The 22,801-nt window shown below is 38.9% G+C and overlaps 1 protein-coding gene across 1 annotated transcript in view; it reads right to left on the reverse strand.

Moving 5' to 3' along the window:
- Slc2a13 (solute carrier family 2 member 13) overlaps nucleotides 1-22,801 on the reverse strand; it is a 291,506-nt gene that overhangs the window by 211,170 nt on the left and 57,535 nt on the right. The window contains exon 3 of the mRNA XM_051189696.1: nucleotides 12,001-12,209. Within this exon, the coding sequence (XP_051045653.1) occupies nucleotides 12,001-12,209 (209 nt within the window). The remainder of the gene's footprint in view (nucleotides 1-12,000; nucleotides 12,210-22,801) is intronic.

Consider the following 22,801-nt stretch of genomic DNA (forward strand, 5'->3'; position numbering starts at 1 on the left):
GGGAAAATATAGTAAATACCTCAAATCTAGAACATAACTTTCCTGGGAACACTACAGAGGGTCATGTCCTGCTGTTTTTCTTTAGGGGTTTGCTCTTATCTGGCAAATTATGAAAACTCCTAAAGGCAGAAAATAGTTTTACTAGTTTGTTACAAAATACTCTAATGTGAACTCCACATAAATGAGGGCTAAATGAAGGATAGATACTGGATGCCTGGACTAGAGATGGGCAAATCTCACTGCTGTGTTTCTGACAATGATGTCAGTTAAGTATAAATTCAAAGCTAACATTTGTGAAAAAAGCTAGACTAAGCATGGAAATTGTTGATCCCTATTTTAAAAAGGAAACCATGTAAACTAAGAGGAATCTTTGTGGGTAAATGCCTATTTTGCAACAGATGAGACCTGAAGACATCACACTACAAGAAAATTCCTTTATGAAATCAATTCAAATATTCATTTTCAGTGATTTAAAGTTTACACATATCATACTTTATAAAAGATGTGTCCAAGTTATCTACTTCATATATGAAATAAGGTTAATATTAGATTAGATAAAATAACATAAGATCTAGTAGGGCTTTTTCTTAGAGATTACATTAAGCAAAATTTTATGCAATTAATTATGTTTAGGGAGAAAAGTTTTGTGGCAATTGAATTAACTAATAGGTATATTCTCTAAGACTCAATTAAACACAATCTTGTAGATAAATGCCTATGTTTATTACATTTACCAGGTAATAAATGCACAAAATACCCTTTAACAGGTTTTTATAGTGTTATTTACTTATTAACCATGATTTAATAACTATAAACCTATGACTTTGTATGTGGATAGTTAAACTATTAGAACAATCTTCAGTAGACTATCAAGATAATATCATCATTTACAAAATATATTAATATATAAAAAATTTAGACCACACACACCATAATAAAATAAAAATCATCATATAAAGAACAACACTTAGGGGCCTATGAACTTCACATACATGCTTCATGGTGCACACGCACACACTATAGAAAAGGTCTTCTTTAAAAAATAAATTCTCAATTACAGCATTGTTTAAATAGTTAAACTGAGCCTGTTACATCGCACATTTGAAGCCTCATCTCTTGAGCAAACCTCCTCGAGTGAACTGACTAAAATAAATTACTTCATAGGCAAAAACTTTAAAATGGCATCTCTGTGTGTACAAAAAAATCAAAGATAAATCAGCATGTCTCGGTTTTATAAATGGTAATCATGTGAACATGTCTACCATAATAGAATGCTCATGCCATACAACCAAGAGTTTCTATCAACCCATACGCAGACCTAATATCAGCAAGTTAATCCAGCTTCTTTAAAAGCTGAGAAATATCTCACTTGTGAGCTCATTCCACTAAATACTGCATGTGAATACTTTCTCTTAGATCCTAACATGATACAATCAACAGGAAATTGCTTTTATTACTAATAATCCATAATTTAGATATTACAAATTTCAGTGTTTTAAGCCCATGCAATCAATTCACAGACACTTCCCTATATTCACAAGTGTTCTACAAAATTTACTAAAGTAATTCAAGAATATTTTCATTACCCAAAGACATTCCCTTTCTTAGCACCTTCCATTGAAGTCCCATATAAGCATCAATCTCTATTTTGTTTTATCTGATTGACATATCTATCCTATTCTGGAGACTTTACCAATACTATTAATTAACATGTGGCCCTCTTTGTTCAGGTTCCTTTCCATCAGCACAATCCTTTTCTGAGTTCATCCATTTGGCCATGCAGTATCAGAATTTTCAATCTTTTGTTGTCTTCATTATGCAATTTTCTTCCTTAGCTGACGAACACACACACTGTCTTTGATTTTTTACAATGAACACACACATGAACATTTTGTGCTGCCATATATTCTAATTTCTATGGGTATGGATGTTGGAATGGGAAAGAGATGATGTCAAATTGCTCTTCACTTTTAAGAACCTATCCAATTGTCTCCTCATCATACTATGTTCTCCAGCAGTGGTTTCTGTAGCTTACAAGCCCTCCCCATGCTCTGCAAACACTTGCGCCTGTTAATTTTCCACTTGTTGTGAATTAACTGTATCCAATACAGTTCTGAATTGTATTTCCTTGCTGTGAACCAATGCTGCACCTTTTTTATATGCTCCCTAACTGTTCCTGTATCTTCTGTGGTTTTCCACACTAATCTAAGTCCTTTGCCCACTTATTTACATCAGATCTTTAGTCTACATGGCTTTGTGAGCATTCATTATATAGTTAAGATATAAGAGTTGCATCAGATAAGACTGGTAAGCAGTGTCTTTCTGCAGGTTGTCTTTTCACAGCTTTGTTGATTTATATGGCATAAAAACTGTAACTTTTGATCAGGCTCCATGGATCTGCCTTTTTCTTATCTGTGCTGTTGGTACTACACATTCATGAAATCATCAAATACACTTTCTTAGACTTCTATAGTGCTAGCTCCTATGTACAGGTCTTTTTCAAGTTAATTTTGATAGTAATATAAGAAGTAAGATTAATTTTTACATGGTCTATTAGCTTTTCTGTTGCTGTGATAAACACCACAACCAAAAGTAACGTGGAGAGAAAAGAGTTAATTTCCTCTTATAGCCTACAGTCCTGCATGAAGGAAGTCAGGATAGGAATCTGGGGCATAAAGTAATGCAGAGGCCATGGGGCAGTGCTGCTTACTGCCTTGCCTCCATGGCTTTCAGCCTGCTCTCTCATAGAATCCAGGACCACCTGCCAGGTAAGGCACCACCCATAATGGTCTTGGCCTTCCTACATCAATCAAGAAAATGCCTCATCTGTTGAGACAATTTGTCACTTGAAGTTCCATCTTCCAAGATGACAGGGGCTTGGGTAAAGTTGACAAAAGCAAGAAGGCAAACACACAAACAAAACCTAGTAACTAGCACATGTGGTTATTCAGTTGCCCCTGAGCAATTTGTTGAAGACCTGGTCTCTATCCTCAGAATAGTTTGTATCCTAGTTTAAAAATCAGTGGCCAGGGGCTGAGAAGTTTGTCCCTGCATTCTCATTTCTATCAGATAATCTATAAGATCTCTCCTAAGGTCAGGACCAAGCAGTTTTTATTTCTGTAGTTATGTACATTTTTTCACAGCAAGAAGTACTAATTTTCTAAATCTGCTTCTTCTCTTTTCAACACTGCTGTAGCTACTGTGAATTCTAAACATGGAAACATGAAATACAAAGATCCAGTTCATTGACTTTTGCAAAAGAGTATCATTTTGGTAGGGATTTCACTGAACTGATAGAGCGTTTGGGAAGTGCTATTGTCTTAACCATAGTATCTACTAAGACATGACCATAGTAAGATTCTAAGCACACTTACTCCTCTATCCCTGAATTCCTTCAGTAAACACTCAACAGTGCTCAGTCCTCCTCATCCTCAGTAAGCATGTTTCCTAGAGCTTTGGAACGCCTTAACTATCCAGAGAGGAAGGACCTGGCATGCTAAGAATTGCATCCCCTCCAAATCTCAGGAGTCACGGATGGAACAACCTCCTCCTCCACTCCTCCAACAGACACAGAAAGCCAAAGAAACATCTAAGCGTAAAGCTGTGGGTGCAGGACTGTAAGAATACCAGTGGAGAGAAGTTGTCAGGTGAGGCAGAGAGATGTAAATCTTAATGCAGACGCAGGGCTGGAACAATTCCAATGAGAGAAAAGGGAGGCCCTTGCCCTCTTATTCTGAAACAGGACCCTTCCTCAAACTACACCGGGTCTTCACTTGCTCTTTACCACCTCAGTGTGTTGTTCTTTGACAAGTTCCTAATTAACAACAACATTTTCCTTATTACAACACAATGAATAGGTAATTGGCAGTTAATTCATCTAAGTAATTTCCCAGTGAGTACAATCCAAGGAGACAGAACCAACATTGTTAATCTATGTATGAACAAGGTGGGTTAAGGAGATCAGGTGGTACCCAGTTTTTGCTACAGAACCTTCCTTCTCCCAGTTCCAACATGATCGACTCTGATAATGTATTGTAGTGGGCCTGTAATAATGGGACAGTACAGACATGAGCTAGTCCAGCCTTTGGGAAAGTGGTTGTGTTCCAAGCAATGAGCCCTAACTGCTCTCATTTCAATTGTCCAGAGCCTTTCTGCAATGCTACCTTGCAAGTTCTCCTATGGCTACACACTAGGTCACACTTCCATACACTCACTGTCACATAACTGCCATGTGCACACCAGCAAAGATGACACACATGCAAGTAAACATCAGGAAATGAGCTTTTCAGAAATCATAAATCAGCAGCAACCCCAAATTAGGTCTTTAAATAATCTGAGCAAACTGATGGACACATTTAATGACTAATAGAAGGGGCTAGCTACACTCCAGGAGATAAATCTGGCACTGTATGTATGTATGTGTGTATAGTATGTGTGTGTGTGCATATATATGTGTGTGTGTGTGTGTGTGTGTGTGTGTGTATAATCATATCAGGTACAAAATAAGCTTTATGTGTTACTGGGCAAACCATATCCCATATCCATTCTTTCATAGGCTCTCTCTCTCTCTATGTCGATTTTTGTACTGCAATAGCCAAGAAAGGTAGCTAACTATGACGCAGGTCATATAGCTACAATGCAAGTACTTACCCTAGAGGAAAAATCTACCAACTCCTAGAATAAAGCATCAGTATCACAGGCTGCCAGCAAAGAGTTGCCCTAACCTATCATGTCAGAACACAACTAAATCTCTACCACCACCCCTTCCATTATCTCTCTTTTCAGATGAAACATGATTTTTCCAGTTTGTAGACTTACTACTTTGGAGTAGCACAGTAACTATACCATCATCAAATACTGGTGTAAGCAGAGAGAAACACTTATGCACATCTATTTCAGCTTAAAAGAATATGATGTGTGAAGGCAGCACTAATTCAGCTCTGAGTTACTAAAACCAAGAACATGAAGGTGGGAGGGGCATGTTGGGAAGATTCTGGGAGAGACAGAACAGAAGCAAAGTGAATATGATCAGAACATACTGTATAAATATATGAAATAGTCTAAAATATTTAAAGAAGAATATTGTAAAAGTAAACTTGGCAATGAGTTATAGTATTGCAGAATAGTATATAAAGTCCGTAGACATAGGAAACTACTACAATGCCATTATTCTTAAATTTAATATGATTTATGGTCATCACAGTCATGGTATTTTTTTTGTAGTATTCATGGGTCTAAACCATCTCATGATTTATGCTTGCTTTCTTCCACCCCACATAAATTCTCCTTCCATGAGTGCCAAGAGGTGTTCATTTCTTCCTTCCCTTCTCATCTGCTGGAGAGTCTAAGCCCCAGTGGAACAAACCTGGGAAGTCAGAAGCAGATGGTGAAGGCTCATAACAGGTTTATCAAAGTGTGTGGGGCAGGGTATACCCTGTGTATTCACAAACTCCAAAAGCCATGGAGGAAACTAGATGGAGAGGAAGATTCCAGGAGCAACATGCCAACACCGGGATCTATAATGCCAGAGACCTATTACCTCCATCCATTACAGAAAAGGCAGAAAGAGGAAACAGATGGGAAATACTATTGAGGGAGAAGCAACTGAACTGAATCGTTCTGTCCACGGACAAGGAAGATGGCAGCCTTGCTTGACTCCTGTTTGTTACAGCTGCTTGGGATCCTTCTTTGCAGAAAAGGACACTTTGAAGGAATCTGGAACATTCTAAGCTCCTTCAGTTCACTGTTTTATTTTGCTTTGAGTGTGTACACATAGCAAGAGATATAGGTTGTGGAGGCATGGGAGAGGAGTGGGGCTCAGATCCACCACTAATTTCTCAACGTGACAAAGGGCATCATCTCTAATTTTTAGGATGTGTATGAGAATTGTAGATAGAGGGGAAATGTGTGTGGCATTTGCAGAAGTAGGCAATTCGTACATAGCAATAGTTACTACCAGCTTAATACTAGACCTTCTTGGCTATGGATAATGAATGTGAAGATAGTACTGCAAAAGGCCTTAGTTAGCAGTTAGAGTTTGGTTTTGACAGGTGTGGTGATGACATGCCTATAACCCTGGCTCTACAGAGGCTAAGCCAGAAGCACCATGAGCTTCAGAAAAACTTGGGCTTCACAGCAAGACCTATCTCAAAAAAAAAAAAAAAAACAAAAACAAAAATAATAACAGTAGTGACAGTAATGGTAATAAGACAAGTTTATTTGAAAGTCTCTGGGGCTCATCATATACCACTGAAGAATGATTCAATTTAGTTCTCTAAAATGAAGAGTTTTGAAGTTACTTTATCTAAGAGATGTGCAGTGGAAGCCATCTTCAAAAGTCCTTTGAAAATAGTCTCTACAGAGACTGATTATACTTTTAGCTTTGTAAGCCTAATTTTCTCCTCATGCTGGCAAGCACATACCTTATGTTTGAACACTTCAAGGAATACAGGCACCAATAAGCAACTGCAGTGATGCGAGCATCCATGGTGAGGTCCCAAAGGGATACAGACCGAGGATGCTACTCCTGCGGATCTAGCACAGAGAGAAGCCGTGTGAAGTACAACCAGAGAGTGAGAAAACAGATGGCATGTGAATTCCTAGATCCAAAATACAAACTGAATTTAAAATACAAAGGAATTTCTTTTCTCCTATTCCTCTTCTTCAACATTTGATAAGGTCCAAGAGTAAAGAACAACAGGATTTCATCAGAGTGCAGAAGATGTCGAAGATGTCAATTATAAGCACTAGATCCTGGTGGCAATGGAAACAATTTACTCTCTCTCTCTCTCTCTCTCTCTTACTGTGTGTGTGTGTGTGTAATATCTATATTATAGATACATAATTTATAAAGCCAGCTATTAGTTGCATACAATGGGTTCAAGCTAACTTGTAAAGGAATTACCCTGAGGCAGAACTCTTGAAATGCCTGCCCTCTGGGGAAATCACCTCTTCTTTGGTTTAAATGCAGACAATTTAAAAGCAGTGTGCACCTCACAAGAAATTGATGTGTGTGTCAAGGGGGGATGACACTAAGTCCCTTTGGTATGGATTTTTCTCCTTAGAAGACTTAGATTTACATACAATGTAGCAAGAAAACATAAATAATACAGCCCTTGTGCATTACCTGTCCTCACCTTGAAAAACTCTGACTTCCAATACTACTGAAGAGAAGTGGCTGGAAAGGCTACAGGTAATCAGAAAGGTTTCTTTCTACAAGTGTGTAGGTGGAAAACCTCTGCTGCTCTTCATCCCACGTAACAGGGGAGTCAAAGACATTTAAATGTAAAACTAAGGATGATTCCATTCTTCATAAGGTTTTAAAAACTCTTTGGGGGTTTAGGAAATCAATTCCACATTTATTCAGAGCAGCTTCAAATGAAAGAGCTTCTTAAATCGGTCACCATGACTAAGAGAGCCAGTTGGCTACAGCTCTACACATAGTCACATGTCCTCAAGTGGCAGGATAGCAGTGACCTTCCTTCTGTTTCAGTGCATGCTTTACCATGATGGGAGCATGTAACAGCCAGGCAGCTTTGACAGTTCTGGGAATATTGCGACAATCGTTAGAATTTTAGATATAGAGCTGTCATCACTACCGATATGCAGAAAGTCATAGGTCATCTTCCTAAGAAACTGTCAACATTTGTTTCAATTTATGTAATGTATGCAACCTGTTACCATGTTATGAGGAGGATCACTTTTCTCTCAGGAAAGCAGATAACAAGTGCAAAGAACATTCACTGCAAGGTCATCATTCAGGATTGGATTTCTAAAGAAGCTATAAAAGAATTGCTATCAAACCATGATATTGGCAAAAGAATTGCTAACAAACTATGATATTGGCCCTCCCTGCAAATACCTCTCTGTAAAATATGAATTGCTAAAATGGCCATGCACAACATCAATTTACTGACAGAGAAAATGATTTACAGGAAGACTTATGACCTAACTGCAAAATTACTGGAGAAAAAAGAGAGAGAGAGAGAAAGAGAGGGAGAGAGATGCAGCCACCTGCTCCTGACAACAATGGTCATGACCCCAAAGAGCTGGAGAGAAATCAAAATGAACTCATAGGGAGATACCTAATAAATGTCCCTTAATGCCACACTCTTTCTAGGCTAGGGACCCTAAGCAAAACACATACACAACATTGACAACTTCAACAGGCTCACAAACTGATAAAATTTAAATCTTGTTGGCTTGGATGTTTTGGTGGTAAGCTGGATGCAGCATCACCTGATTCTAGGGTCTAGGTAATCCTGCATCATATTTCACCCTGGAAGAGTTCCACAGGGGCTCCTTCACACATGCACTGATGTTAAGGTTTTGGCTCAGTAGTATAGTGCTTAGCTAGCTTGTGTGAGGCTCTGCATTCCACTTCCAGCAATGCAAATAGATGAATCAATAGATGACTCAATCAATCAATGTGAAGTCATATTTATTAAGTATATAAAATAAATACATTAAGCTGAAGATTGAACCTATGTCACAAGTGATTCCACTGAGCTGTAAAAGTGCAGTATCCTGTGACTGATCATCTCCAGCAGCAAGGTAGCTTCTCTCCTCTACCTGCCCAGCACTGAAGCTATCCCAACAACCACCTTGCTCCACACCTATGGCCTTTCATGTCTTCCTATAATAATGTGCCCGTCACGCTTTGTATGTTTCTATAGAAAAGGAGACCTTTCCTTATACACAGTCCGTGTTCCAGCTCTCATCCCACCTTGATACCCACCATCAGTCTGTGAGACCGTCTGGACACCCATGTGACTCCTGCATAAGAACACAGAAGTTACTGTCATCACAGAATGGCACTGGCAGTCTCTGCATTCCTTCCACCACCTCCCAGGAACACACATCTTATCCGTAATAAAGACATGGACATGAAACTTAGAAAGTCACTGGAGCCCATCAGATAAGGTAGCAGACAGCATTCAATACTAGGAAGTCTTCCTTAAAATTGTCTTCCAGATAATTAAGCAGGTGAAGGGCACTTGCCACTAAGCTTGGGACAAACATGGTAGAAAAGGAGAACTGATTCCCACTTGTCCTATGACCTGTACATACAAACACACAGGGACATACACACACACAGACCCGAATGGATACACACACTCAAATACACACACTAAATACATATGTGTATAAATAAATGTCATTTTTTGAAAGATTGCCTTCCAAGGAATTCAATATCTTGTTGGCTGGTTTTATTTTCTTTGTTATAGCAGGAAGGTATCAGCTTATAAACTGAGGCCCCAGACACGCTTTGATTTTCTGATACTCTGTCTTCTGTGTGTTAGGTTCATGATCTCCCATTGTGCTATAACAGTGGTTCTAACTCTTTCTAATGCTGTGAACATTTAATTCAATTCCTCATGTTATGGTGACTCCCAATCATAAAATTATTTTTTTAGTACTTATAACTGTATTTTTCTACTGTGATGAATTGTAATATAAGCATCTGTGTTTTCTGATGGTCTTGGGCTACCCCCGCAAAAGGATCATTCAGCTCCCAAAAGGGGTTGAGACCCACAGGTTGATAACCAGTGTGCTAAAGCAGGGGTTCTTGACTATTGGAAAACACATTTCTGGTGGTCTTAGGAACTGAGTTACAAGTTATGAAGTAGTAATGAAAATAAATTTATGGTTGGAGGTTCCTAAGACCATAAGAAATATGTGTTTTCTGATGTTCATGACCCATAGGTTAAGAACAACTAGCCTAAATGATAGGCTTAAACTTACATGACTAAGGGAAATGTGTGTGTGTGTGTGTGTGTGTGTGTGTGTGTGTGTGTGTGTGTGTGTGTGTGTAGACATAGATGATATGGAATCAAACCTAAACATAATTGTGCTTCCAGGTACCATGTAAACTAAGCTCCTATGTCCAAAAAAAAAAAATATTTCTTCTTAAAAAAAAAAAATTAAGGTGCCTCATCATCTCCCTACCTTTTGAACATCTGATTTTTTTTGGGACACTGTCAAGGTTTGTCCTCCAGTAATCTGTACCCTCAGCTTCCAAGTTTGCAGTCATAGTTCACACTTCATCTCCCCAGGGTCCATGGGCAGATGAATGGGCCATGTCCCAACACAGTGATGAATTATCTCTGAGCCAGGGCATTTCTGTTACTTTCAAGTTAGCTGTTATTACTTCTGTCTACTCCATTACTTCTGATTATGGAGAGACAGAGGGCCAAGGCCTAGGTTTGTTAAGTCTGCACTGGTCCCCACTTCCCAAGCACAGTGACACTGTCTTGTGCCTAGATTTTGCAGTGCTGTTGCGTCATCTGTCATGTTTGCCATGCTCAAGTTTCTTCTCATTGATTTCCAACTATCAGAACCAAACATATATTGTACAAATTCAGGGATACTTGTGATGTTGCACTGCATACACACACTGGGCTAAACTTTTAAACTAAGAGAGGTGACAGACAGTACATCACATACTGCAAACCCAGAGGTGGGTTCATCTTGCTACTTACTAAGTTTGGAAGATTCAAACATGAAATAAGCCTCAGTAGATCATATTACAATATTTGCTTAAAAAAATCTGTCCAAATATATATCTAAAGCAATGATGGGAGATAGCAAATTTTTACCTATTCTCCACAAATGGTGTCCTCTTTGCCTCTTCAAGATCAGTGATATAAACAGAAGCACGTGTGGATCACTGCAGTCACAGGGACTCAAGCTTTTCCAGAGTCCATCTGGTTAGACCTTCCCAGGTCATGAAACTCAATCGGTATGCAGTGTCAGAACTGCACAGCTCAAGGAGAAATATCTGTAAGCAGTCAAAATGAAGCTATGTGCAAAAGGGCGTGGTGGCATACACCCACATTCCCAGCACTTAGTAAGTGCAGGCAAGAAGATCCAGAGCTCAAGGTCAGCATATGGGTGAGTTCAGTGTCATCGTAGGCTAAATAAATAATGAGTTCTGGGACATTGTGGTAGGTGGGCTGCATGAAACATGATCTCAAAAAATACAAAAAAATAAAACTGGACCAAAAATATTCTTTAAATTTGTGCTTAATATTTTATAGTAAAAATCAAAAACATTCTTATTAGTTAATAAATACATAAATTCTATATTGCATTTAATCTAATAGCCCTAATATTTTGAGTTTCCCACTCCAATCACACGGAATTAGCACACAGATTTCAAGTACACTGAATATATATATATATGTATGTATCCCTCATATTTCATTTGAAATACTACAGGGAAAATTCAGGCTAGTAAAGAAAGAAGTTATTTGTAATTTAAATTGGTATTTTAAGTAGTCCTTTTTAAAGTAGACACAGTGTTGCAGTTAAAGGAGATAATCTTGCACAGAAAGTCTCCTTGTTTTGCACTGAAGTGTTTCTTTTGAGACACCAGCCAGACACACAACAGATGCTAAGTGTTCATAAACAGAATCTAGCAGTAGATGGGGCTCAGGTCTGAGCAAGAAGGCAGTAGCAGCAGGTGACTGAATGTGCTTCAACATATATCAAGGTAAATCACAGTACACTCATTTCCGCCAGTGCACCTCGGATACTGTGGGAAGAAAGTAACCCTCAGCTATATTAAAAACATGAACAATAGGTCTTGATAATACCCAATACTTGTGTTTGACAAATACCTACACCTTCATAGGGGTGTCTGTCATTTTCTCTGGAATGAAAAATAACTTGTGTGCCCATATGAATTGCCAACTAATGCAGAACAAAATCAAAGAGGATATATTTTAGATACAAATTTGAAAACAGCAAACTGAGCATGCTAATTGTTATTGCTCCAAAAGGTGCCTCAATTGCCTTATTGTTCTGTTATGCTGTTATATTATTTTTATTATATGGTTTTTATTACTTTTAATAAACTGTCATGTTATTTTAAAAGTTAATTATATTTATTTTGTTTGGCTATATGCACAAAGGTGTGTTAAGCAACACTAAGATAATTTAATTTTTAAATAAAACACAGTGTAGTTCTCCCCCTTGTGCAGTGGGGCATACACATACCTGTGCTGACTTCCTTTTCCTCCTCCTCGATGCTGTTTCTGATGCTGTCATACTCCTCATCAATGGTCTGATTGCCACGCATCTGAGACAAAATTCTGCGGGCCTTCTGAGTCTGTCCTTTCTGAATAAGCCACCGAGGGCTTTCGGGCAAAAAGAGAAATCCAAGAAACTGTATAACAGCTGGAATTGCGGCAAGTCCCAACATGTACCTGCAACAAGAAATACACTGACACTGTGAAACTGTTCTAGAGCACCAAGTGCATAGTCACTGTGGGTCTAACAGCACTGAGTGCACACATACCACAGAGACTAACAGCACTGAGTCAACACTCATTCACGAGACTATAAAAACACTGAGTGTGCACCTTCCCCAGAACCTAGCAGCACTGAGTGCACACTCACCCTAAAATCTCGAAGGACTGAGTCCTCCCTAAAGTCTAACAGCACTGAGTGTATATGTGCCACACTTTTTCTTTTGGGCCACCAACTAGCTCCCAAATCATGACGTATTAGTTATGCATGCTCGGCCTAGCTTAGCTTCATTCCTGGCTGGCTCTTTTAACTTAAACAACCTGTTTCTCTTCGTCTACCTTTCTTCCTGGGTCTCTTTACCTTCTTTCTGTGTATCTTACTTTCACTGCTTCTTGTGTCTGGCTGGCTGGCAGCTGCCTGGCTTCTTGACCCCGGCACATCCCTCTCATTTTCCTCATTCTCTCCTTTCATTCCTCTTAAGCCTAGAGTTCTCCTCCCATTTATTCTCTCTCTGCTGGCCAGTCCTGCCTATCCTTGCTCCATGACTTTCAGCTCTTTATGAGACCACTCAGCTGCCTTAGGCAGGTGAAACAAAATGAGACACATCTTTTCGTAATTAAACAAATGCAGCATAAACACATGTAACACATCTTTATATCGTTAAAGTAATATTCCAAAACATAAACAAATGCAACTCACCTTTACAGTTAAAATAAGACAAATATAACACATCTCTGCCTAGTTAAAATCATATTCTACAACATACATACTGATAAGAGAGTGTAACAGTACTGAATCCATGGAGATTAACAGTACTAGTGTATTCTCATTTTTCATAGAATCCAAAATTATGTTCACTGTGTACTCCTCGGAGTCTGATATAACTTAGTGCACACTCACCATAGTCTAAAAACACTGAGTATGTCCTCCTCCTATTCTAACAGTCACTACAGTGTCTAACACCAGTGAGTGCACATTCATTCATCATAGAGCCTAAAATACTGGCTGTACACTCCCAAGATTCTAACAGAGCTGTGTATACACCATGGAATCTAACAGTGCTGTGGGCAGTCACTCAGCAGACTCTAAAGGCGCTGTGTGCATGCCCCAGAGTCTCTAGCAGCACTAAGTGCACACTCATTCACGAGAGTATAGAAAGAGGATACACTCCTCAGAGTCGATAGTACTGAGTGCACACTCACCAGAGTGGAACAGCAGTGACTATATGCTTACCACAAGGCCTAAGAGCACAGAGTACATACTCACTCCAGAGTCTAACAGCAATGACTGTACATTTATTTACCAGAGTCTAAAAACACTGTGATCACTCTCTAGAGCCAAGGTTCTCACTCTTCCTGATACTGTGACTCTTAGTACAGTTCCTCATGTTGTGGTGATCCCAACCATAAAATTGTTTCCATTGCTACTTCATACCTGTAACTTTTGCTACTGTTATTAATCATAATGTAAATATCTGTTTTGTACACATAATTCTCTATACTTTTCTACTTGTTATTAAACCCCAGAGTACAATATCTATGTTTAAAAGAAACAGAAGAGACATGTAACATGAATAAATGAAAGATCCAGTGACATATATTGGGGTTTAAGTTTAAGCTGAAGATCAGGGAAGCAAAGCAGCTGGCTACTAGCTCCTTACCTCTACCTCAGGCTGAATGGGCTAATCCTGTCTCCATGAGCTCTCACCAAGCCTCAGATTGTAACCTCTCCTCAGTGTGACTGGAGAAGGAATGCTCCTTACTGAATAGGGAAGATCTTGCTTCTTTCTATCTTTTATACCCACCTAGTGCTGACATTAAAGATGTGTGATCTGTTACTCTTTTAGAGCGATTCAATCTCATGTATCCCTGGGTGGCCTTGAACTCAGAGAGATCTGTCTATCTAACTTTAATCCCGAGTCCTAGGATTAAAGGTGTGTGCCACCACCTGCTAGCTTCTGGCTGCTGGGATTAAAGGTGTGTGTCACCACAGCCTGATCTCTATAGCTTGAGGCTGACCTTTCTTTCCTGAATCCTCAGATAATCTTTAATAAATCATAAGTATATCACTACAGAGAAGCAAAGAAAGATAACAAAAATGAGAAAGCAAACTTAACATGAACCCATTCTTAAGTGGGCTCCTGAAGCCAGAATGTTTTAAACCCATAGCCCAGGTGTAAGACTCTTAAGCCTGTACAGCAGCAGGAGAAGAGCTCTGCACCCCCTGCCAGTCTTTCTCTTTGCAAAGACTATTCCAGAAAACTAAAAAGTACTGTACACTCTGATATTTGATACTTACTTTCTAAAAGTAAAAGAAGGGAGATGTTTAGTCTACTTTAATTATCCTTGCTGATAAAATATATTCTAACAGAAGAAAATCCATAGCTTTGTAGAAACCCACTGCACAGAATGGGTGAGTAGCTGTGATATATAAATAGGAACATATTGGGTCCTATTTCACACTATGGTTTTAATAAGTATCCCCCTAGACATGTAGGTCAGTAGCTGGTTGTACTACTGAGTGGTGATGAAACAAACCTTCAAGAGACAAAGAAATTCTTGAGGCATGGCTCAAGGGCCTTATTCCCTCAACACGCAAACAGGTTAGGTCCTAGAGGCATGCCCTTGAAAGGGCTGCTTCTTGTCTATGTGTTTCTCAGCTACCAAGAGGTTAGTTAGCATCTGGCCCTGCCATATGCTAGTATTTGGTTCCGACTATCACTTTCTGTCACATTCCATGCACAACAGTCAAAGACTAGAGGATTGTGAATTGAGACCTCCAGACTCATTTCTCTTTTTATGTTAATTATCTCAAGTATTTTGTTACCATAACTGGAGGCTGATTAATTTAACATAGTTCAGGTACTTTAACCACAAAAGTCCCCTGGTCAAGTTACTTATCTATGCACACAGGGCAGTGTCCCACTCCCTAGCACCAATGGGAGTAGTGTGTGACACACAGCCCATAATTCACTTAGCAGACAAAATAGTTCACATCCTTAGAGTGCCTAACCTTGTGAGCAATCCCATATAGACCTATTATAGTCGTATCTCCCCCAAAACTCCAGCAGGTAGAACTATCCAATATCTTTCCCCGGGGAACATTTAAAAATACACTGGTGAGCAGGAAGGATTGCTGTTATACTGATGAAAAAGTCAACCTAGGATAAAGAAGCAGAGAGCCATAAACTTAGCTATTCTGTATCGAAGGGAGTCTGATGTGAGATTTCCTTAAGTATGCTGCGAATCTGTGTTGCTTTTATTGGTTGATGAATAAAGCTGTTTTGGTCAATGGCCCGTCAGAATATAGCTAGGTGGGAAATCCAAACAAAGATATATAGAGAAAGAAGGGGGAGTGAGGGTGATGCCATGTAGCCACTGATGGGGTAAGATGCCAGAACATTAATGGTAAAGCATGGCCACATGGTGATACACATATTAGTAAATATGGGTTAATTTAATTGTGAGAGCTATTCAGTAATATGTCTAAGTCTTTGGCTAAACAACTATAATTAATATTAAGCCATAGAGTGGTTATTTGGGAACTGGTGGGTGGGATGAGAAACCTCTAACTACAGGTATCAATCTTCCAAATTTCCAGAAATCAGGAACCAGATGAATGACATAAAGTCCTGTGATGAACTAACATAGGCCACCCCTAGTGACCAGGAAGCCTCATTAGTATAAGCTAAGGCAAGGGTTCTGGATCCAGGATTCACAGGGGAGTCCATCAGGGGCATTTTAAATACACCAGTGGCTAAGCTCCACCTTCCCCAGGGGTTGTGATTAATTGGTCTGGGCTCTCAGCCCAGAGAATTCTATTTCATTAAAAGCTCTCCAGGGTGGTTCTAATGTGCAGTTGACGCCAAGAACCGCAGATCTAAACATTTTAAAATCCCAGCGGTAAAAATGAACAACAAACACCCATGAACTCAAGGAAAAGTCATTTATCTTTAGGAGGTAAAAAGGTATCATGGGCTGATAAGGAAAAAAACTTGCTGACTCTAGAAGAAAAAATAAAATGGAATCACTGATGAGTTTTGAAACTCTTCAAAATATTCTTAGCATCACAACAAGGTATCTTTTAAAATACATTGACCTTGACCTTGACATTAACAGGGTCACTGTTAGTGGTACGACCATAATATGAAGGATACAGCAGACTGGGAGAGGGAGGGGGGCAATGCTTCCAGATGTTCGCAGCCACGTAGAACAACCCATCTCATTCAGAGTAAGCTTACTTCTTGGTTCTAAAAGATTGATTCTCTGATAACTCTAAATCCTTCTCTGCTGGGGCCCTGCTGCCCCATGGTGGCTCAGCTGGTCAGATGTTACTGCAGTTCACAGTAACCAGCCCCTTCTACGAACTAGGACATGGGTTAATTAGCATGCAACATAGTCTTTGTCATTCCCAAATACATGAAAATCTACTTGAATGTACACACTCAGCTGGTTCACAGAACACTTTACGATAGCAATAAGAGCTAACAAAGCACACCAGCTGTTTGCCAAGCACTGTTCAAAAGACTCCAAGCACAGGATACCTACCATCTTCATGACAATTCTAGGACCTGGATGGCATTATCAACTTCACTTTACAGATTAAGAATGAAACACTAAATACAACTTTTAAAGTTGGACTGAATGTATAACACATTTTTGTGACAAGGACAGAAGGTTAAAGTTTGAATATGAAATTTCCCACAAGTTCATGTGTTCGAACTCTTAGCCCCAGCTGGTGGTGCTGGTGTGTGAGGTGGGGGAACATCTGAAGGCATTTTGTGAGACTGGATTAGTAGATGCCCAGTTTAGCCCCAGATTCTAATCTAAGCCTCTCTCTGTTTCTCATCTGCAATCACAGTATGCCAAAGCAAGCTCCTGCTGCTACAGTTGTAGCCCCAATTGCCATGCCTCCCTCCCATGGGACTGTGTGCTCAAACAGGCACTCTCTAAAAGCCAAAAGCCCCAAGCCTCTGCTGTTTATTTTCATAGGCACAGAAAATCTTGATGGGTTTTGGCAATTCTAAGATGACTCTTAGTGACAGTCTTTTGAAACTGTGCTTTGAGTATAGACAGGACCGAAGGAAGATTCTCCAATAATATCCAGTATTGTCTATATAAAACCAGGCAGGGGTGGGGGGGAATCAAGTAACAAAATTAGATTTGTAGTTATAACTGTTTCATTTCAACTTCACATTTATACCCATTTGCCGCTAATGAACAAATCCAGTTCATGTTAGATCACTCCGGATGGCTCAAATAAATTACAAGATTATTATAAATAACCAGATGCTCTCTATGCTTCATTCTCAAAAGCTCCTTAGTTTTGTGGGCTTCATGGTGCCCCACATAACAGTTCACACACTACCCTTGAGCCTGTATGCTTCCAAATTGGCAGGCCTGCACAGATAATAGTAAACATTCTTTTCGTTTCACTGAAAAGAGAGTCTGCTATTAGAATCAGTAGATTCTTTGAAATCCACTGAATGAAGATTTATGTTAGCTTAGAATGCTACGCCAGGATTTTTTATGTTCTCTCTGAGTCAATATTCAGTGTTTATCCGACAAAAAAAAATCTTCTGAATGCATATGAAACACCAAAAAGTAGGCTCATCACTAAGCATAGCAAATAAACACAACCAGCGATAGTGCAATCCTGCATAAATCTGAAAATAAGCTTTCCAGCTAATGGTTGCCAAGGAAAACAGAATAGGGTAACTCTGAATCCCTGAAGCCACACCCAAGAACACTGTCCGGCCCTGCAATCAGAGCCAGTTACTCAGTATTCCTGTGGCTGTGGGCTTTCATCTGCTTCTCATATACTTGAGCAATAACTGTGTGAATGAATGACCTGTTTATTAAATGTACCCCATCACATACCAGTGGGAAAATATCTGTACACTAATACTTGATTTGGTTTCCTGATAATGCTATACATTACAGGAAGTTACTTGATGATGGAGTTTTAGATTTCTGTTAGCATCTCATAACTCCATTTCAACAGTAAGCAATTAACGTAAGAAAATTGGGTGAGAGAAATGACTCATTGTTTAGGAATGTTTCCTGTGCTTCCAGAGGCCTTGAGTTTGGTCCCCATACACATATCAGAAGGTTCACAATTGCCCATAACTCCAGCTCCAAAGGATCCAACATCGTCTTCTGGCTTCCCACACACAGACATGCATACATACACATAATTAAAACAAATAAATAATCAATGTTTTTATTTTAATAAGAAAATTGCCAAACTGAGATTTGGTGCCTTAGCTTAACTCTCTCTTGTCACCAAAGGTCATGCAGAAGACTGTCACTGATGACTAACACATGGATAATCACAGTAGCTAATCATGACACAAGGTTTGGGAAGGGATTGTATTAAAAAAAAGTTTCCACGTGCCACACCTTGAATATTTCAATTTACCTCTTACTGATTTATATCAGCAAATAAGCAATGTCTGTGCTACCTCAATGAAGAGTCTGTGGAAAATTATAAAACAAACACCATCAAATAAATAAATAAATGCAACAAAGTGTGATTTACGGGGGGGGGGGGGAACCTAAAGGTAATTTTACATCAGTATTTAGTGGCTAAATGTTATTTAGAGTCTTGTGGTTAGAGTGGACAAAGACATACTCTTACAGAAACAGACCAACACTGTTGAAATCAATGAGACATTCTGTACATGTTATTTTAAACTAAATGGCAAATTACATGAAGGCTTATACCAAATTCATAGGATAGTATAGGATAGTTTCTATGACAACTAACTGTCCATCTTCCTAACTCTGTGTGTGTGTGTGTGTGTGTGTGTGTGTGTGTGTGTGTGTGTGTGTGTGCCTGTGTGTGTGATAGAGACTGATTGATTGATTGATTTCTCCTAGTCTCCGAGAAAGCATGGTAAACAAATACCCCTTGCTTCATAGAGCCTACCCAATAGAAATTTTGAACAAAATAAGACTACTTAATTGCAGGATGGGGCTTTTAAAAAAAGTGTCAAAGGACTTATTTCTATGGATTCTGTTTTCATGGTAAAATCAGGCATTTGGCACATATCTATAGTCCCAGAATTTCAGGCATAGAGGCAGAAGGACCATGAATTCAAAGACTATCTCAGCTGCATAATAAGCTCGAGGAACTGTCTCAGGCAGACAGAGATAAATCCAGTAGCCAAGGGGTAATGTGTAGAAAAGGGGTAATGGAGAGGAACACGACAATGTTGTTCCAGTGCCAAGCACTCTGGATGAATGCACTCTGGAACCATCAGACCAGACCAGAACATTCCCATTCAAGAAACATCCCTTTGCCAGTTTGTCGTCACTGTCAGGGCCAATGGCTGGAAAGAGTCACGAGCCTCTGACTTAGTTTGCTTGTTGATGAACCTCACCTACAACCTTGGAGCATAAGCTACTTTGTGTCTGTCTTCTTTTAGGAAGCAAGTCTTATTCTTCACTAACCTGGGCTAGGATGTTGTTGGGAATGTGTGCCTACCTGCAACCCTGAGTGAGATAGACCTCCTTCAGTCCATTCTAGAACTTGCCAGTGAAATGACCTGGCTAGTGCCATGCTTCCATTTATTTAAAAATGAAAACAATTTTGTATTTTCCACTTTAGCTCATGTCCATTTTTGATAAAGTGTGTCTGTAAAGTAATATGCCCATTCTAACTTGTTAACATTACTGTTTATAAAATTTTAATGCTATTATAATACCCAGAGGAATGGCACATCCTCTTTTATTCTTGGCATTAACAATATAAGCTTTTGTCTTTTTTCTTAGTAAAATGAGTCATAGCCACCTCATTAATTTTATTAATCTTTTCATAGAATCAACTGTACTGTCTATTATTACACCTTCTGCTTGTTTTGCTGTTCCAATGCTTGATTTTGAGTTCTAAGAACTTCAAGAATGATCTCCTTCCCCCTCCTCCTTGTTTTCTTCCTCCTCCCCTTGTCCCCCTTCTCTGACAGGGTCTTACTATAGTCTGGTCCCCACTGTGTAGAACTTCTAGCCTAGAACTGACTAAGATACTCCTGTCTCTATCTCTCAGTGCTGGGATTAAATGTGGCACCATCACACTTGCCATTTTTCTAGTTTCTTCACATGGGTGTTGGATAATGACTTTAAGCCTGTTTTCTAAGCTCATCATTTAAAGCTACGTGTTTTTATATACTGTAGTTATATAGCCTATGTTTTATTTTCTATTTATTTTTTTCCAATTTTCCTTAGAACATGTCGTGGTTACTTTTCTATTGCTCTGATAAAACATCATGGCCAAGGCAATTTATAAAAGTAAGTGTTTAATTTGGGCTTATAACTTTAGAGGGTTAGAGTTTACAATGACTAAACAAAGCATGTCAGTGAAAACACCTCAGTTTGAATCTTGATTGAAGTAGGAGGCAGAAAGAGACACTGGGAATTGTGTTAAGTCTTTTGAAATCTCAAAGCCTGTCATCAGTGATACATCTCCTCCAATAAGGCCACAACTTCTAATCCTTCCTCCAAAAATTCCACCAACTAAGGAGCAAGTATGCAAACATAAAAATCTATAGAGGCCATTCTTACTCAAACCACCACAGATCTATAGGTTAAATAGAATGTATTGCTTCAATTTCCAAATATTTGGCACTTCTTGAATATTTTACCGATACTGCTGTCTAACTTAATAATGTGAGGACACAGGCTCAAAGTTATAACATTTATTTATTAAAAATCTTATTAGCATGGATTTTATACTCAGCACCTGGTTAATGTTTGCCAAAGAAATTCTGACAGAAACTTTACAAATAATATATAAGAACATTGTTGGATGTGGCAGTCAGAAGTCAATCAAAGGACAAGGAGCTTACCGTTGTTATATTGTTTCTATAATACATTACCTCTTTTTGTTTAATTATTCTATCCTTTGGTAACAAAATGTTTAAAAATATCCTAATAGGATCTAGATTTGCCTATTTTCCCATTCTACTAATTTTAGTGTGAAAAGAACTAGTACTTTTTGCCATTCTGTCATTCTGAAGTATGCATCTCAAACCACCATGTACATGTATGATATTGGGTACCAGCACCCATTACCTTTTGATTTCTCTATTTCAAAGCTTTCATCTTGCATTCCACATTCTTGTCATCATGGGTTTCTGGCGAAGGGACTCTTTGATCATTATGAACCATCCTAACATCTACTGACACCTCTTTAAGTCCATTCTACTAATGCCACAGCACCTCATTTCCATTTTCATAGCACTATCCTTTTACTTTGTCATTTAAAGCACAAAACATTTATCTTTTTACTCAATGTATATCTGTGTCCTCATTTGACTACACAGTGGTAGTTTTTATACTTCTAGATATATTTTTAGCATTTAATATAAGTTACTTTGCCAAAGCTACATTTTAAGTGCACTGTTTAGCTATGTGCTTTCCATCTGCCCCTTCTGTTATTTACTCCTGTGTTTTTACTACCTCACATTTCTAGAGCACAGAAAACCATTTAAGTATTCTATATTTCTGGCTTCTTAGCTGTTTCCTTTAATATACTCTAATGGATATGGTAAGGGAAAAAATAATTAGTTGTCTGTTGGTCTACCAAGTACTACATATACCAATCACAAGTACATAATTCCATTCAATGCCCCTGACTTTGCTATTGTCATCTTACAATGGATGAAATGGTACAGGTTTCCCATATACCCCTTCTCTACACACATGCTCCATCCCCTGTTATCAACACCAACCCCCATCATTATGACACAGTCATGTGATGAGGCTATCAACTGCATGGACTATTAACATTACTCATAGTTCACTCCTGAGTCTAGTCCATGAGTTTTAACAAATATATAGAAGCCCATCTACCATGATGATTTTGTATAGTTACATTCATTCAAGATCCTCTATGCTCTGGTCATCAACAGATTTTTGTACTCTGTCCATTGTATAGAATAGTATTCTTCAGGGAGATTTGTCTTCTACAAACCTCTCTTGTCATCGCCCACCTTTGTGTGCAATATTTTTGTCTATGATCTAACAAATAAAGTTTCCCTGAAGATCAAAGTGCAAAGCTATCCACACTAGTTAGACATAGAGGCCAGGCAGTGTTGGTGTACACCTTTAATTGCAGCATTCTGGAGATAGAGGCAGAAGTATCTGTTAGTTCAAGGCTACTCTAAGCTACATGAAATTGGTCCAGTCTAAAAGAGAAACAGAGCTCACACAAAGGTGATTTCAGTACTTGGGATCCCACATCATTAATTCCAGCACTAGAGAGGAATGTATGGCAGGAGGAGACAGGAGCTCAGTGCAGTCTGAACAGCCTGAGCAGCAATGTAGTCTGAGGAACACTGCAGTTGGATGCAGTCTGAGGTTCGGTGGATTGCCCCTTCATCTGAGTATTGGTAGAGGTGAGAACTCTCTAGTGGCTGGCCACTTTGCTTCTCTGATCTTCAGCTTTAACCCCAATATATGTCTCTAGGATTTATTATCAAAACCAACAAGAATTCGTACTAAACTTTTGTTTACTTTTCACTTGGGGGAAACTCAGAGAATTTAAGGTG

This window comes from Phodopus roborovskii, unplaced genomic scaffold (assembly GCF_943737965.1).
Source record: "Phodopus roborovskii unplaced genomic scaffold, PHOROB, whole genome shotgun sequence".
Classification (NCBI taxonomy): Eukaryota; Metazoa; Chordata; class Mammalia; order Rodentia; family Cricetidae; genus Phodopus; species Phodopus roborovskii.